The sequence below is a fragment of the Nannospalax galili genome, unplaced genomic scaffold, assembly GCF_000622305.1.
Source record: "Nannospalax galili isolate Female #2095 unplaced genomic scaffold, S.galili_v1.0 scaffold102, whole genome shotgun sequence".
In the NCBI taxonomy this organism is placed as follows: Eukaryota; Metazoa; Chordata; class Mammalia; order Rodentia; family Spalacidae; genus Nannospalax; species Nannospalax galili.
This window is the reverse complement of record NW_008351958.1, coordinates 3,995,444-4,012,716: the sequence shown is the minus strand read 5'-3', so window position 1 is coordinate 4,012,716 and position 17,273 is coordinate 3,995,444. Positions and strand designations below refer to the sequence as shown.

At 37.2% G+C, this 17,273-nt stretch overlaps 1 protein-coding gene across 4 annotated transcripts in view; it reads left to right on the top strand.

Annotated features, from left to right (window-relative positions):
- The window catches only part of Stau2 (staufen double-stranded RNA binding protein 2), a 329,426-nt gene that overhangs the window by 124,717 nt on the left and 187,436 nt on the right, over nucleotides 1-17,273 (top strand). For all 4 annotated transcript variants that reach the window (XM_017802151.2, XM_008848890.3, XM_029553988.1 and 1 more), the window contains exons 5-7: nucleotides 6,164-6,323; nucleotides 7,460-7,567; nucleotides 11,101-11,313. In XM_017802151.2, coding sequence (XP_017657640.1) covers nucleotides 6,164-6,323; nucleotides 7,460-7,567; nucleotides 11,101-11,313 — 481 coding nt within the window. The remainder of the gene's footprint in view (nucleotides 1-6,163; nucleotides 6,324-7,459; nucleotides 7,568-11,100; nucleotides 11,314-17,273) is intronic.

The window sequence follows — 17,273 nt, the reverse complement described above, 5'->3', positions numbered from 1 at the left end:
ATTATTTTTATTTTATGTGTATGAGTGTATTGCCTGCATGTGTGTGAGTGTTGTGCAATGCCACAGAGGTCAGGCTTCAGAGTCCCCTGGAACTGGAGTCAAGGGATGGTTCATAGCCACCATGTGGGTGCTGGGAATCGAACCCGCAAGCCACTTTTGTAAAGTCTAGGATGTTGGGCAGCAAGGCCCATCATTCTGACTTTGCATTTTGCATTACCCAGTTGTGTCTGAGTTTGACATCCTGTAGAAGCACAGGAATCCACCATGGAGTGCTGTTTGTTTTAGCAATCATTCAGTAACATGCCTGGCATCTATTAGGGCATCTTCATTTAGAACCCTTGCATTAGCTTCTCCGACTTGCTAAGGAGATAGTTGAATAAACAAAAAATGGCCCAAACTAGAAGAGACTAAGGCAGAGTTTTAGAGAATTCTTTTAATTTTTAATTGTGCATTTGTGTTACATGTGGAGGGTGCGCTCATGCCACTATGCACGAGTGAAAGAGGTTCTTTCCAGCATGCAAGTCCCAGGGAATGAACTCAAAAGTTGGCAGCAAGTTCCTTTACTTACTGAGCCATCTTGCCAACCATAGGGAATTCTTTTAACATTTTCTTGAACCTCCTAAGTTAGACAGACTTGCTTTTGACTTCTGTCAACATTATTGGGGATATTTATTGGCTTTTCAAAGTGAACTTGGGGACCTTTCCTGTCTCACTAGGCTTCTGTAAGGATTAAATAGATTTAAAAGACATAACCACTGTTCAGTATGGAGTTTGAAGCAATTGACTACTCACCTAGACTACTCTGTGTGTGTGTGTGTGTGTATCATCAGCCTGAAACACATGTCCATATGAGCACCACTAAATGGACTCAGAAGGGTGTGTGTGTGTGTGTGTGTGTGTGTGTGTGTGTGTGTGTGTGTGTGTTATGATACCCTGGAACAATGGCTCTGAGATGTGTAGTATGCAGAGTCACCAGGTTAACCGAGGACTCTCCTACCACTGCAGACTCTGATTCAGCAGATCCAGGTTGAAGCATCCGTTTGCATTTTTACTTGGACTAAAGACAATTCTAATGAAAGTAGACCCACACTTTGGAGGGGAAGTAGGTAGGAGAAGCCATTTGATAATTTAATTAGACAATAGGATCTTTCATGGTTCAATGTCAACAATAGTTAAGTATGGAAATCTAAGCATTGAGCACAAAATCTAGCTGATTAGTTAAATATATACTAATTTATAGAAACGGGTACATCACATGTTGAAGATTGTCAAAATTGAGCTTAGTGCTTGAAATAAATGCAAATAGTTGAAGGAACTCCAGTAAGTAGAACATATCAACCTTTAAAGTTATTAAAATTTGGGTGTTTCTTTACCATAGGAAGTATTTAGAGGCAAGGACCTCGGCACACAGTATTCTGTTTGATGAAGCATTTTGCGTCATATCTCCTGTAGGCAGTCTGGATGCCATTAATCAGAGTGCTCTGGCTTATCTTAATTGTCATGATGCTATGAGAAGATACGATGTGTAAGGTATTCAAGCCATGTGGGGTATATTATTAGGAATCATTATTACTCAAGAGAATGAAGTGAAACTGGAATGAAACAAGTCAGGCATCCGCTCTTGGTATTTCCTGTTGTTACTGCAAGAATATTTTACTTTTTATACAAAAAATGCAATACACTTAATTTTCCCTCTGATATTATACGATATAATTTATATATCCACATATATCAACATCCATGCCCGTATACATACATAGAGCCATATTTGATGGCTGGAAAGGAAGAGGCCCCAAGGGTTCTTTAGTGTGTGCAATTAATATTTCGGTTAGAAAATCAGCAGATTGTTTCAGTATGGTTATGTTATGACATCATATTCCAGTAAAGTTATAATGAACAGAAATTTTGTTTGTCTCTGTGGCAAACCAAAATGAGTTTTGTAATTGTCAGCAGACCTTAGTGATTACAGTGGGGCCCACTCCCTGTACTGTAGTTAAAGGCCTGTTAGCATTCCAGTTGTGGACCTCTATTTTCAGAAGTTTATAATTAATTGTAAGCATTTGCTGTGTGGGGAAAGCTTGCTATGTAAGATCAGTTCAGGAGTAAATTTCTGATTTCAAGTCGTCTGTTTTAAAATTTTAGAGAACCAGTTAAAATATGCATACATTTCTGTGGAGGTGGGAAAACTGAATTTTGTGGAATACAAAGTGAAGACAGTGAACATTCTTCATAGTAGTCTATTGAGATTTCTGCATTAAAGGGATTTAAAATGGCTAATAGGGAATTGTGCCTTTAGTACCTTATTTAGTTATTGTAATGAAAGAACAAAAAAGATTGTGGCTTTTAATTTTTAGCTTTTAAAATATTTTAAAATATAAAAATCAAGAGTATATGACATGTTCACTTAAACATCTTACTTTAAATTAATAGAAAACTGGAGGCTGTGAAAATTGGTGGTAAGAGTTTAAACAGCGGCCTCTTCTTTTTTTCCTTTCCGGACTTCTCCACATTGTTAGACACTGTTGATTAGCCCCCTCTCCCTGACGTTATGCTGCAGTTGCTTTTCTAACTGGACCCTCTTTCATCTCCTTCTCTGCCATCTATTGTTTCCCCTGCACTTTGATCATTCACATCAGTCAGATCCCAGCCTTAGGCTCTTTTGGGCTCCTTTATGTTTACCCTTTCCAGGTGTTTATTCATGCACATGCTCTCAATTATTGCCTCACTAATCTGCATCTTTGGTACTGGTTTCTAGTCCTTCACCTTCAGTGAACCTTCACTGATTAGTCCCATCTGACCAGTAAATTCTAACACTGTGGGCTCTCTCTAGTTTATCTCAAACTGTCTGTAGGGTACCACTACTTGAATATTTGATAATCACTTAAAACATGATAGGATCTTGAGTTTGAAGAGGTAGCTCAGTGGTAGAGGATTTGCCTACCATGTGTAAGCTCCTGAGTTCAATCCTCAGCATAGTTTAAAAAAAAAGGGGGGGGGACCTTTGTTGAAGTTTTAGTTGGGAAACATTTTCCAGCGCTGGATTTTTTTTTTTTTAACTACGACAAGTATAAATCCATTATTCAATCAAAATTGATCCTGTTCGCTGTGTTAAATTGCTCAATTCAGTAATCATGTATGTCTCAGTCATAATTTTACTTGGTCTGTAAGTATTGTATACAATTAGTCCCTCCTTCCTCTTTAACATAGTTTTTCCATATATGGCTTTCAAGATGGACACCATGCTTACTAGTCTTTGTTACATTTTCTTATAGCTTTAAGTGTCATCGTTATATTGACGATTCCCAAATTTTATCTTGGCCGTAGACTTTCTTCCTAGAGTCCAGCTTCATAAATATGATTACACACTTGTATCCGCTAAATCTGTAGGTACAATAATTTCACATCTCTAAAAAAAAGTTGCTAGCATGCACCCCCAGCAACCACATTCCTTTTGTGGTCTGTAGTGCTTCAGTGTGTACTTTACCTTCTAGTTCTTTCCATCCAAAACCCTGCAGTGATCCTTGAGCCATTTCTTATATTTCATAACCAGTCCTTAGATAATCCCAGTTCTGTTTTCAAAATCCATGCAGATTCAAGGACTTGTCAGTTTTACTATTATACCCAGTCCCTTTTCCTAACTTATCTCATAGCCTCCTATCAGGTCTTCTTACTTCCACCACCCTTCCCTTTCAGTTTACCCTCAACATTGGAGATAATATTCCCAAATATAATTTGGATTATGTACCTTTTCTGTTTGATATATCTGTCCATTTCACTTAGGGTAAAAGCCAGACCCTTATAATGATTTTTAAGGAAGAACCTGTAGAATTTGACCACCTATTCTCATTTCCTGGCTTTTCTTCCTCACTGCCTCGACTCTAGCTAGATGGGCCTCCTTTCAGTTACTTGAACATGTGTGGCACTCTTGTCTCTGGGCCTTTGCACTTGGTATTCTGTTTACCTCAGATGCAGTGTCCCAGATTCCAGTGTGGTTTGGTTCCTTGCTTATTTTAGTCTTTACAAAGTTGTCATTTTCTCATTGGACCCCTCCTTAGCTACCTTGTCTAAATCAGTTACCTGATACTTCAATCCTTCCCTCTTTTTCTTGTAGGTTTATCTTGTAGGGATACTAGGTATTCCCTGTGTCTTATTGTCTTCTCCACTGTAATGTTTGTTCTGGTGGTATCTTGTCATATAGAAAGTACTCCAGAAATAATTGTTGCACTAACAGATTTTTACTACATAGTTTCCTTTTTCTCTTTAATTTCTTCTGGCTATTTTCTTCTTTTAGTCTAATATCTTTTTCAGATCTGCATAGTCACATCTTTCCAGTCATGCTTTGCAACCTCAGTCTCACTGAATACAAACTTGTATAGATTTTTTTTTACTCTAAGTACATTTTATTACGATACTTCTCACTTAAGAATTGATTTAAACTGCTCAGCACCACTAGTCATCCCAGAAATTTACATCAAACCTCAATGAGCTGCCAGGGTAATATAGGGTAGTGGAGACTAGGGAGCTCTCACACACTTGTTGGGAGTGTAAATTAGTACCTTCACTGTGGAAAGCAGCATGGATATTCCTCAGAAATACAAGACAACACAAACCAACCCTAGAAATAGAACTGCCATATGATCCAGCAGTCTTGCTACCAGAGGAACTAATGTTGAAGAGGCATCTGCGCTCACACGCTTAACAGCCAGGTCACAGTAGCCAAGATTTTGAATCAACCTCGGTGCCATTAGTGGATGAATGACTGAAGACAGTATAGTTTATGTGTACAGTGGGATGTTATTCAGCCATAAAATAATGAAATTCTTTTTTTTTTTTTTTTTTGGTTTTTTTTGAGACAGGGTCTCCCTGTAGCCCCAGCTGTCCTGGAACTCACTATGTAGACCAGGCTGGCTTTGAACTCACAGAGATCCACCTGCCTCTGCCTCCTGAGTGCTGGGATTAAAGGCGTGCACCACCACACCCAGCCCATGAAATTCTTTTATAGGCAGCAACAGGGATAGAGCTAGAGGGCATCATGTTAAGTGAAATGAATCAGGCACAGAAAGAAAAGTACTGCATTCTCTTACATATATCTGGAAGATAATAATTTGATGTTAAAGAAGTATAGAATAATAGTTACTAGATCCTAGAAAAGGTGTTGAGGAAGAAGAATGGGGAGGAGATAGTGGGGTTCAGTTGGATTGGAAGACTGATTCCTAATGTTCTATGTAGCACAGCAGGATAACTGTGGTTGACAAAAGTCAGTTGAGTATTTCAAAATAGGTAACATTTTGGGTGCTCCCAACACAATGAAATGGCATATGTCTGTGATACATATGCCAGTGACCCTAATATGACCATTGCACATTGTGTACATGATGAACTGTCATGAAATCCTGTAATATGTACAGTTATGGTGTACCAGTTTAAGATAAACATTTGTCCCGGTCATGGTGGTGCATGCCTTTAATCCCAGCACTTGGGAGGCAGAGGCAGGCAGAGCTCTGTGAGTTCAAGGCCACCCTGTTCTGCATAGTGAGTTCCAGGACAGCTGGGGCTACAGGGAGACCCTGTCTCAAAAAGACCAAAAATAAGTAAATACATAAATAAATATGTAAATAAATAAATAAATAAATAAACATTTGTAAAAGAATTGGTAGAAATTCCTTAGTTTTTGTTATGTTGATTGTGATGTCTTTATTACTTTGCATCATATTAAGTTCATTTCTCTGCCCCTACATCTCTGTTAGAGCCGTCTTCACTACAAGCCCAATAATCTACACTTTGTCATCTAAATGGGCTCACCTCTCTCCAGTTTCTGTAGTTGCTCCCTGTTCTCAGCAGCAAACATTTCAGTTCTTTTCTATTAAAATCTGACTAAAAATTCATTAGAAAGTCTTCTGTGATATAATTAAATAATTTTTACTGCATTAATTTATGTTAATGTTATATTCTATATAGTTTTCTTAGAAATCAGTATACACTAGTATGTGTAGATATATTGACTCACATTTTACCTTAAAAATACATTCATGAGGCTAAAATTTTATTGGGGTTAGTAAGAGGATGTGTAGCACATTACATACTGGGTAACATTTTAAGTGAAATAGATCTTATAGGCTGGTTTTATTGAGCTAACACTAATGCTTGTGTTTTCTAATTATAGGTATCATTGCCCAATGCCCAAGATCTTTTATGTTCAGTTGACTGTAGGAAATAATGAATTCTTTGGTGAAGGGAAGACTCGACAAGCTGCCAGACACAATGCTGCGATGAAAGCCCTTCAGGCACTGCAGAATGAACCTATTCCAGAAAAGTCTCCTCAGGTGTGGTACTGCTGAGTTTGACAATCTCTTTCCTGTGCTTTCCTTTCCTGTTCAGCTAAGGAAAGATGCTAGAATTTGCCTGCTAGCTGCCTGTTACTATTGTAGACCCAAATGATCGTGCTGCAAGGACCCTGCCTTTGAGAACTTTGGTTCACTTGTGGAATTCACTTGTCAAGCAACGTGAGGTTTGGGAATATGTGTGTATAAAGATGAAGGGTAACATTCATTTGCTTTCAGTCAGTGCAGCTTATATTGAGCATAGATTACATTGTGTTAACCCGGGATCAAGAAATGTGAAGTGGAAGAGATTATACAAGATTTTGGAATCCTTTATTTTACAAATGAGACTATTAAGGCTCTTCTTGAGTAATTTAACCTATTCTCCTGGTTTCAGCTGCTTTCTCTGTTGACTTCAGTAGTATCTAGTTCAGTCATGTCCTATTGTATGGTCAGCTGCTTATTCTTTTCTGCTTAGTTAGTTCAAACCCTACAGTTCAACCTCTGCGATTACCCTTTCTCTACACATGGTGTCTTCTTTTTTTGAGATTTGCTATAATGGCAGAGTTAGGTGTTTTTCTGCTGATATATTTTCATTGTATTAACCATTTGTCTGTTTTCCAATTAGACTGTAAGCTTCTTGATAGCAAGAATTATGTCTTTATTGCTAACAAACTTTGTTCAGCACACATTAGGCCCTCCAGAAGTATGTGTTAAATGCATGGATAAATGAACAGTGCTAGTGCCAGACACACAGTTTTGATTTCTCAGTTTGCATCTTATATCCCTTCCATGGTGTAATCTTCATAGAACAGTAGGGCGAGTTCTGTGGGCGTGAGGTGGTTAGGCAATCCTGCAATCCTAGGAATGTTGGATAACTCTGAAAAGAAGAATATGGTTGATTAGAAGATTTTCAAACAACATTAACTGCTTCTACTTCAAGTAAAAAATAAAATTCAGATATCTGAAAGTCTGGCAGCAAAGCTTTTGACTGTAATGGTTCTCTGAGAATCCACTGGTTGCGGCCCATGTCTGCTGTTTCTAACTGTATTTTAGCTAGGTCCTCTTGATTGTAGAACAACGTGAAGTTTAAGTCTATAAAGTCTATCTTCAATGTTACCCTGTTTTTTGTGATTTAGAATGGTGAATCGGGAAAAGAAATGGATGATGACAAAGATGCAAATAAATCTGAGATAAGCTTAGTGTTTGAAATCGCTCTGAAGAGAAATATGCCTGTCAGTTTTGAGGTATGTACTCATGTGTTTTTCTGTTTATTTTAAACAAATTAAGTGGTGTACTTGAGTCCTGAGAGTGCATATGCTTCTTGCATTCAGACTCACTGTCATGGAAATGGACATTATTGTGCTGCTGAGCTCTGTCTTTTCTGTACTGAGACACTTTTATACATGATATTTCAATTTTCAACATAAAATTTATTTTCTGATTATAATTTTTGATACCCTGTAGGACTTTGTATTTTATTTCATTTAAGTTGATCCTGTTTAATACAAGTTACCAAACTAATGTTTAGTGATACTGTGTTACCATCCAATTACTTTTAATTGTGTGGAGGTCAAAATATATTTAAACTCTTTTAGGGTAGATGCTGGGAATCATGAGTTACCCTTGCGTACCCCAAATATGTTTAACCTTAACTGATGGATCATTAAAAAGGAATGAAGTTGTTTTCTACAGCTAAATATATAAATTACATCTTTATAAGAATCTATGAAATTTAAAAGAAAAAATCTTGAAAATAATTTTATAATGCTTCCTATATTAAGAGGTCATAGCTTTGAAGCTTATATCTGGAAAGTGGGTAAGAATGAGGAAATTAGATCAAAATGTGTGGAGAGTCTTTCAGAGTTTACATTATTCACTTTGTAGCTCCCACACTGTACTTGTTGAAAAGATTATTGAACGGAAAAACTGCTTTCTTCTTGAATGCAACTCTGTAAATCAGATTACCTGATTTCTTAACCTGTACAGATTAAAAGCAGCAAAATGAGGAAGGTGGAAAGAGAATGTGCTTGATGGAATGTTGGTTCCAGGAAGAAATGACTGGGAAAACATGTAAAGCATATTAAAAGCAGTTGGCATCTACCCAGAAGTTACTGAGATCTTTTTGTTTTGGTCTTTTGAGACAGGGTCTCCCTGTAGCTCCAGCTGTCCTGGAACTCACTATGTAGACCGGGCTGGCCTTGAACTCACAGAGATCCGCTTGCCTCTTCCTCCCGAGTGCTGGGATTAAAGGTGTGCTCAACCATGCCCAGCAATGAGATCTTTTAAAAAAAAAATATTTTATTATTTTTATTTTATGTGTACACGTGTATTGCCTGCATGTAGATTAGTGCACCTGTGTTGTGCAATGCCCGCAGAGGTCAGAAAAGGCTGTCAGATCCCCAGGGACTGGAGTTATGGACAGTTGTTATCTGCCATGTGGGTTCTGAGATTCGAACCCAAGTCTTCTGCAAGAACAACCAGTGTTCTTAACCACTGAACCCTTTCAGGCGCCCCATTGAGATCTTTTAAAGGCTAAAATGAACAGAAAAACAGTTTTATAAGTCTTAGAAGTCCTTTGGAACATCAGTATGTGTATAGTGTAGAGTATTTGATATTCTTGCTGATGATCTAATATGGAAATAAATGGTTGAACATTTGGTAGTCACTATTGAGTCAGTAAATCACTTTCTGTATATGTGTGTGGTATCTGTTTTTGTTTATGTGCATGTGTATACAGGCTAGAGGTCCATATAGAGTAGATCAGTCTCCTGCCCCTTTTTTTTTTTTTTTTTTACTTTTTTCTTTCTTTCAGTGCCAAAGCTGAAATGAACCAGGGACCTTTACCTTATTTTTTGACACAGAATCTCATTGATTTGAGTAGGTTGGCTGTCGCTGTCCCACCTAGTGCTGTGGTTATAGACATTCGCTGTGCCCAGTTTTTACGTGGATGCTAGGGATCTGAATTCAGGTCCTCATGCTTACACAGCAAGCACTTTACTGACTAAGCTATCGTTCCAGCTCCATTAGCTTACTTTTTAATTTGAAAAGCATGTACATCAGCAGGGTTAAATGAATAATTGATGTTCAAAGTAGTAAACTTAAATTACTTGAAAAGTATACGTATAACAGTTCCTTATTCAGATACTGTGTTGTTTTCATTCCTTTTCCCAATTGATCTACAGTATTAGAAGATTAAAGTTCAATACAATTACTCTACCAAATACTGTATCTTCTATAGGCTGGAATTTTAATTTTAAAGGAGACAAATGTTTTGAATATTCGGGATTTGGAAGCCATCTTTGCCCTACAAGCTGGCATACTTTAAAAGTAAGGGTAGATTAAATAGTTCAGGAACATTTATAGCTGAAAGTTTCATAATTCCTCATTCTGAAAACCTAGGCATTTTTATGGCATATCAGTGTACATTTTAAGATCAAATCATAAGAGTTCATGAAAGTTCATACTCCTTTCTGTAAATAGCCTTTGAGGTCTCTAGCAAGCAGTTAATTTTCATCCATGTTATGGTTTTGAGAGTCTGACATAGGAGGATTCATAGATTATAGATAAATGATAACACACTATTTTTGACCTCTGGTGTCTTTACTCTGATAGAGGAGGACAACATTACCTATATGTATATGCAATAATGTTCATTTTCATTCCAGATGGCTTATCTAGTATGAGATCATATATAATAAGGCTTTTTTGGAGGTGTCTTTTTGTGAAAGGGTCTCTGTAGCCACAGGTGGCTTAGAACTCACCATGTAGACGAAGCTGGCCTCTATCTCACAGAGATCTGCCTGCCTCTGCCTCCCAAGTGCTGGGAATAAAGGCGTACACTACCACACCAGGCTAATATGGCATTTTTAACTTAGTTTGTGTTCTGTAAGACATGAGAAAATCATAATTGACTATGAATTATAAGTATTTGTTTAGATTTCTTTCACCTTTAGATAGTTAAACATCAGAAATGTCATATACGAACATTCCTGATATCATACCTTCGTTTGTAATAGTTTTCTTAAAGAATTACTATAATTTTGGCCTGGGTCTCCACATTAATTGGATATTAAGAAAGATGCTTTCCCTTGGCACCTTCCTGTTGCTTTCCAAAAGCTATGAGAGCTTTCAGGGGGAGTGGTTTTGGGTCAGTTCCAGATCTATTGCTCCAAATCCTGTGTCTGAAGTATGTTCTGTCTTCAGCAGTAGGGTTTTACCTTCAAGTTCTGGGAGGCCATCAAGGTCTGTGGCAATAGCCTATACAATAGCTTGTGTAATTTTGGGACTCTCTTGGACCAACCGTAGCCAACAACTCATGGAAAGTTTCTCCTGTCTGGCACTGTTTCTTGTTATGTAGCCTTTAGCTATATACATGGACTCATGTAGAGGTACTGTATGTGTAATTTGTCATTAGGTTGTTGGACTAATATGACTCCCTCTGGTTTTTTAATATTAGGTAGGCATTATTTATCTCCTCTCTCTTGTTCCCTGTCTAACCCTTCCACCATGGTTTCCCCATTTAAAGTGTCTCCATTTCTCCCATTTCTCCCTTGATAATACCAGTCTCCCATGTTCTCACCTCTCTTGAGTGCCTTCTTTCCCTTTATTCCCAATGGGAGGGTGCTGGTGGGGACAGGGATATGAAAATGATTAAGATCACTTCAGATATTCTCTATGAAATACATGAAAATTCAATAAAAACAATGACAAAAAAAGATGCTTGCTATAAGGACACAAATGCCTGTGTGTTACTTAGTATTTTCCTTACATTTAATAGGTTATTAAAGAAAGTGGACCACCACATATGAAGAGCTTTGTTACCCGGGTATCAGTGGGAGAGTTCTCTGCAGAAGGAGAGGGGAATAGTAAAAAACTCTCCAAGAAGCGTGCTGCAACCACCGTTTTACAGGAGCTTAAAAAGCTCCCACCTCTTCCTGTGGTAGAGAAGCCAAAACTATTTTTTAAAAAACGCCCTAAAACAATAGTAAAGGTAAGTATATACTTGTGAACCTCAGTTTATTTTACTTAGTAATTACAATGATGTGCCACTAAATGACATTTTTGGTCCATGTCAGACCACATGTATTGTGTTGGTCCTATAAGATCATAATGGAGCAGACAATTGGTAACATTTTTAATATGCTGGTCTGTGTTTACATATATTCAAATCTTAGAATTGTGTTGCAGTTGCCTAGAGTGTCTAGTAAATAACATGCTGTAAAGTTTAATAGCCTAGGAACAGTTAGTTATACCACATAGCCTAAGTGTTCAGTAGACTGTACCATCTAGCTTTGTGTAAGTACACTTGTGATGTTTGCACAAAAATGAAATCATGTACTGACAGTTTCTCACAATGTGTCTCCATTAGGTGACACATGATCATAGTATAGAGGCTATAGATGCAAGTTTTTCTTAAGATAGATCCCTGAACCGTGGCAAAAATCTCAATCTCTACCCCCCTCCTTCCTGTTTTGAATTAGAGTAGAGCATGTGACTATAGATTAATGACAATTTTGTTCATTTATGAAATATATTGATCCTTCTTATCAGCCATCCATTCATGTCTCTTTAGTATAATTCTCATCATGACCAAGGTAGATATTATCCCTCATTTTATTTCTTTATGTATTTGTAGTATGTGTGCATGTGTGTTTGCATTGTATGTGGGTGGGTGTGTATGCGTGCACGTGTGTGCAGGTCTGAGGTTGATGTTGGGTGTCTTCCTTGATTGTTCCTTATCTTAGTTTTTGAGGCAGGGACCCTCAGTTGAACCCAGAGCTTTCTAATTCAGCTACTCTAGCTAACCAGCCTGCTCTGGGGATCCTGTTTCTGCCTCCTGTGTAGTGGGTTTACAGGCAGGCTACTATACGCACCTGGTATTTACATGGGTGCTGAAGATCTGAACTCTGGTCCTCAGTACACATGCAGCAAGCACTTTACCATCTAAACCATTTTCCAGCCCCATCCCTCATTTTATAAGTAAGGTTGTACAAAATATGCTCTAAGAATTGGCTTGTTTTTATTTGGCTATTATATGGCTGAATAAAATATTCAAATATTATAAACTGCTCCACTTGCTAATCCAGTGTTCTTTAGTTAACAGCAAGAGTGTGCAACAGGATACCGGATGACAGTCATATAGTACTAAGGAGGGTGACTGGCAGCAAAGTTGCATACTATAAAGCACACTTAATTCTCATGGCAGCCCTCTGAGATCAATGTATTCATTTTGTTTCCACTCATTTGTGCATATCTTGCCAAGGAACAATACAGAACACACAGTTTTTCAAGACACTGTGACCATTTCTTTTATTGGAAAATAATTTACATTAAAAATACAAAAATGGCAATGTTTGAGTAGGTAAATGGGCATTTAGCACAGAACAGTGCCCCAGTGCTTGATTTGTGTGGCACAACTGGAACTAGAGTTCGGAGCTGCTAGGGAAAGCCTCAGCTGCTAGCATTTCAGATGCCATCTCAGTTCACTTGTTCACATACAGGCGTGACACATAGACATCAAGAGCTACAGATATGAACTATCTTTACTCATTGATGAGTTTCTTTTGTTTAAATTGTTCTGTGTTATATTTATTTATTTGAGTAAGTTTTATACCTCAGTACCTTTGCTTTATTTAAAATAGACCCACACCCAAGGGTATTTGGGCAACACAGATGAGACTCTATAGGCTTTTCCTTTTTCTTCTTTTTAAAAAATATTTTATTTATTATTTTTATTTTATGTGTATGAGTGTATTGCCTGGAGGTCAGAAGAGGGCTTCGGGTTCCCCTGGAACTGGAGTTAAGGATGGTTTGTAGCCGCCATGTGGGTGCTGGGAATTGATCCCAGGTCCTTTGCAAGAGCAGTCAGTGCTCTTAACCACTGAGCCATCTTTCCAGCCCCGGCTTTTTCAATAAAAGAAAAAAGAAAAGAAAAAATAGATATGAAGTTGGGGGTGGGGAGTAGAGTGGGTGGCAATGGGGGAGAGGGTCTGAATGTGATCAAAAAACACTGTATGAAATTCTCAAAGAATCAATAAAAATATTTATTATTTTATTTTATTTATTATTTTTATTTTATGTGTATGAGTGAATTGCCTATATGTATGTGAGTGCACTTCTGTCATGCAATGCTGTGGAGGCTAGAAGAGAGTGTCATATTCCCTTGAAACTGGAGTTAAGGACAGTTCATAGCTGCCATGTGGATGCCAGGAATTGAACCTGGGTCCTCTGCAAGAACAGTCAGTGCTCTTAACTGCTGAGCCATCTCTCCAGCCCCAGAATCAATAAAAATATTTAAAAACAAAATACATATATGCATAAATGAATAACTACATGTTCTTTTAAATGGAAATTGACATCATTTCACTTAGAAGAAAATAAAGTTGTACATAACCCAACCTAACATTTTGTGTTATACGTAAGGTAGAAATAAATGGTAAAAATAAATGGCAAATATCCAGTCATCATGAGTCACAGTGGTTCTGAAGGAGACTGGCGTGCAGTCCTGTGCTCTATCCACCTGCCAGGGAGCAGGACAGAGCTATTAAGAGTCAGTTTTTAACATGAATCCCTATCACCTGAGCAAGTTACCTAGCTTTTCTAATCATACATGTGTTCATTTGAAAACTGTGAATACTAATTGTACTTGCTTCATGAGATTAAGTCTTAACTGAAGCCTTGCACAGTATGCATTAGTAGTTACTAAGTATTTTTAATTATTGATGTAATAACTACTCAAATAGTAGCTTAGTGTTATCTAATACTGTATAGTTACATGCATGCATATATGACATATCTGAAATTCCATTACTATATAAAGTCTATAGTTTTTCTGTGTTGTAAAGACAGTGCTTTATATCAAAGTAGTAGATAAAACCGATTATAGTAACTTTTGTCTAATCTGTTAAACTCAAACCAGTCTTAATAAATTTAGATTGTTAGCTATTAAGCTAGATAAGATCTATACATTTCTAAAATAGGATATAATTGTAATTCTTGTATTAGCCATAACTGTTGAAAAACAATTTTTAAAATGTTATTTCACAGAGGCTAGGGAAACATTTGAATTCTCAAAATTACTTGCCTTTGCTTTGAGCATACCAGTGTGCTAGTCTGTAGCTTTCTCCTGTCTGTCATTCACGTCTCCATTTAAACTTGCCTTCTCCAGAGAAGGCTTCGCTGAGCCTTTCCAACTCCTAGACTAGATAACCCCCTGCATTTTTCCTTACATATATCACACTTGGAATTCCTTGTGCTATGTCTGTTTTATGTAAAATAAAACATACAGAGATTTTCTGAAATATGGGCTATTTTGAGAAAGCAGTGTGTATATAATGTGTTAGAATCCAGATAATTTTAAGACATAATTACACCTTATACCAATAAGTAGATTGGTTTGGAATAGTATCTTGATTTTTTAAAATTATTTTCCTCACTTTGTATATCTAACACATCTGACATGCATGTTTCCTTATATTTAATAGAAGTAAAGAAAATATCTGTGATGAATTATATTAATTTTACTTAAAATAGTAAAACTGTCATGTTGTCTCATGGTCCTCTTAATGTTTCTGTGATATGTGCTCCTGTCTTACAGGTGAAACCTTTTGGGTTTGAGAAACATGATATTCCACAACAGAGACAAGTTTCAAAACCAGTTATTTCTGCTTTTAGTGTCCACTGGAAACTGGTTAATTGTGAACTCCTTTTGGATTTTAAGACTTATTTTATGAATTCATCTTGTCAGCACATACAACTTTCCTGATGGTGCCTTTTTATCCTGTTCTTTAATGTAGTCTCTTCTATAAGATGAGGCTTCAAAGGAAGATTTCTAGTATCAGAGATAAACTTTTCTGGACACAGCTTTTATAAGACTATTCTTAACTTAAAGGTTTATAGGATAATCTGAGACTTGATATCTAAGGAAAAGTTAATTTTCAAGAGTGCTAGTAGTTAATTTCAATTTAAAAAAGAAACCAAGCCATTTATAATGTACTCAGCTTTCCATCCTTACCTGACTTTTATTATTAATATGATTCATTGTAATTAAAATTCATATTGAAAGTAGTTTCTTTGGAGCATAAAGATACTCTTAGAGGAGTCTTTATTCAACAAAAATGACAGACAACCTACCATTGGAAAGCCATATTTATTTGAGCAGCCTCATGTGACAGGCGTACTTCTAAGTATAGACTCACACAAAGCTTCTTTTCACCTTTCCATTGAGATCTCAGTCTCAGACTTATTAGTCTGTACTTGCCATTTTCTTCATCTCTTCTTCACAGTGACCCTTTAGTTTTTATACATGGTAGAAGTAGAAGCCAGTAGCTTATTAAGAGCTAAACATCTCCGTTGCTCTCTCTTCTCTCTGTCCAGCTATCTCAGTTGGGAGCTTTGCAGTCCTTTTGTTTAAAAAAAAAAAGTTATTTATTTTGTATGTGTGCGAATACACACATGTGCATGCCACAACTCAGGTCATCAGGCTTGTGTAGAAGGGCCTTCTCCATGGAGCCATCTCACCTGCTCTGAGGCTTAGCCTTCTGCTCTTCCCCAGTTTCTCTCTTATTTCTAGTAGTTCAGTTCGGTCTTTAGGTAGATAATTCCCATGCGTGCTTCTATGCTCTGCACCATGTGTTACACATTGTCACTTAATAATTCACAGGCACATCAAACTCTGTCCAAAATTTGCCATGTTCTGTTCTAAATCTCTTTCTCCCCCGTTATTCCTCATCTTGGTGGCTGGCATCACCACCCATCTGCTGACCGTGAGAACTAGAGCCATTTTTAGATTTTTTTTTTATCCCTTACATCAAGTAAATCATCAAATCTTGTTGATATTCTACCTGGATACTTCTTCAGTTTGTTCTTTCCATCCCTTTTGCCTTGCCTTTGGTCCAGCTCACAATAATCTTTTCCCTGAACTATATAGTAAGCAAGGTATTAACTGGCCCTCTTAAAAGCTATGATCTTTTAGAAACACTTGAATATGCCATGACTCTGGTTAAATACCTTTGGAAGCTTCCTCCTGTCTTTGGTTAAAGATCCAAATCCTAAACAGTTTAAAACACCCTGATAGATCTTACCTGGACCCCCAACCTGTACTTTGTCAAAACTGAGCAGCAGTAGCTTCCAGGAAAAGCGAAGAACACACAGAGCCTTCTGTGTGTGTTTAGTGTCTCCTGTAATAGGATCATTGTCATTGTCCCTTGATGTAAGGGATAAAAAACTGTTCATAGGTAGAAATACAGGTTGGGCCATATGATACATGCAGATTTTCATTTTTTGGGAAGACATCTGAAGAAAGTTGACATGCAGAAAGGATATTTATGAGATTTTTGTTTTTAAGTTAAAATACATACAAAAAGCTTTATGAAACTCGTATACACATTGAAAAACATAATAAATGTGGATTCTCAATTTGAGGTACAGACATTTATTTCTTTATAAGGTTGAAGCTCTCTATACGCCCTTCTTTCATCATGTCCTTTTATCACTTCCTATAGACAACTCCTGTTCTAAGTTTCATGAACATTTCCCATCTTACAGCTTTCTTACTTTTGGTTTCAAAAAATATATATATTTGGTGGGGCTGGAGATATGGCTGAGTGGTTAAGAACTCTGACTGTTCTTGCAGAAGACCTGGGTTCAGATCCAAGCACCCACATGGTAGCTAACACTTGCCTGTAACTCCAGTTGCAGGGGATCCAACAGCTTCTTCTGTCTTCCATGGGCATTGCATTACACGGTGTACTTACTCACATGCAGGCAATACACACATACATATAAAATAAAAATAATAAAATATTTGAAAAAATGTATATTTGATTGGCTTTTTAAAGTAGCTTTTTGAAGAAATAGTTGACATAAAATATACTATATCTGGGGCTGGAGAGATGGCTCAGCGGTTAAGAGCACTGACTGCTCTTACAGAGAACCCGGGCTTGATTCCCA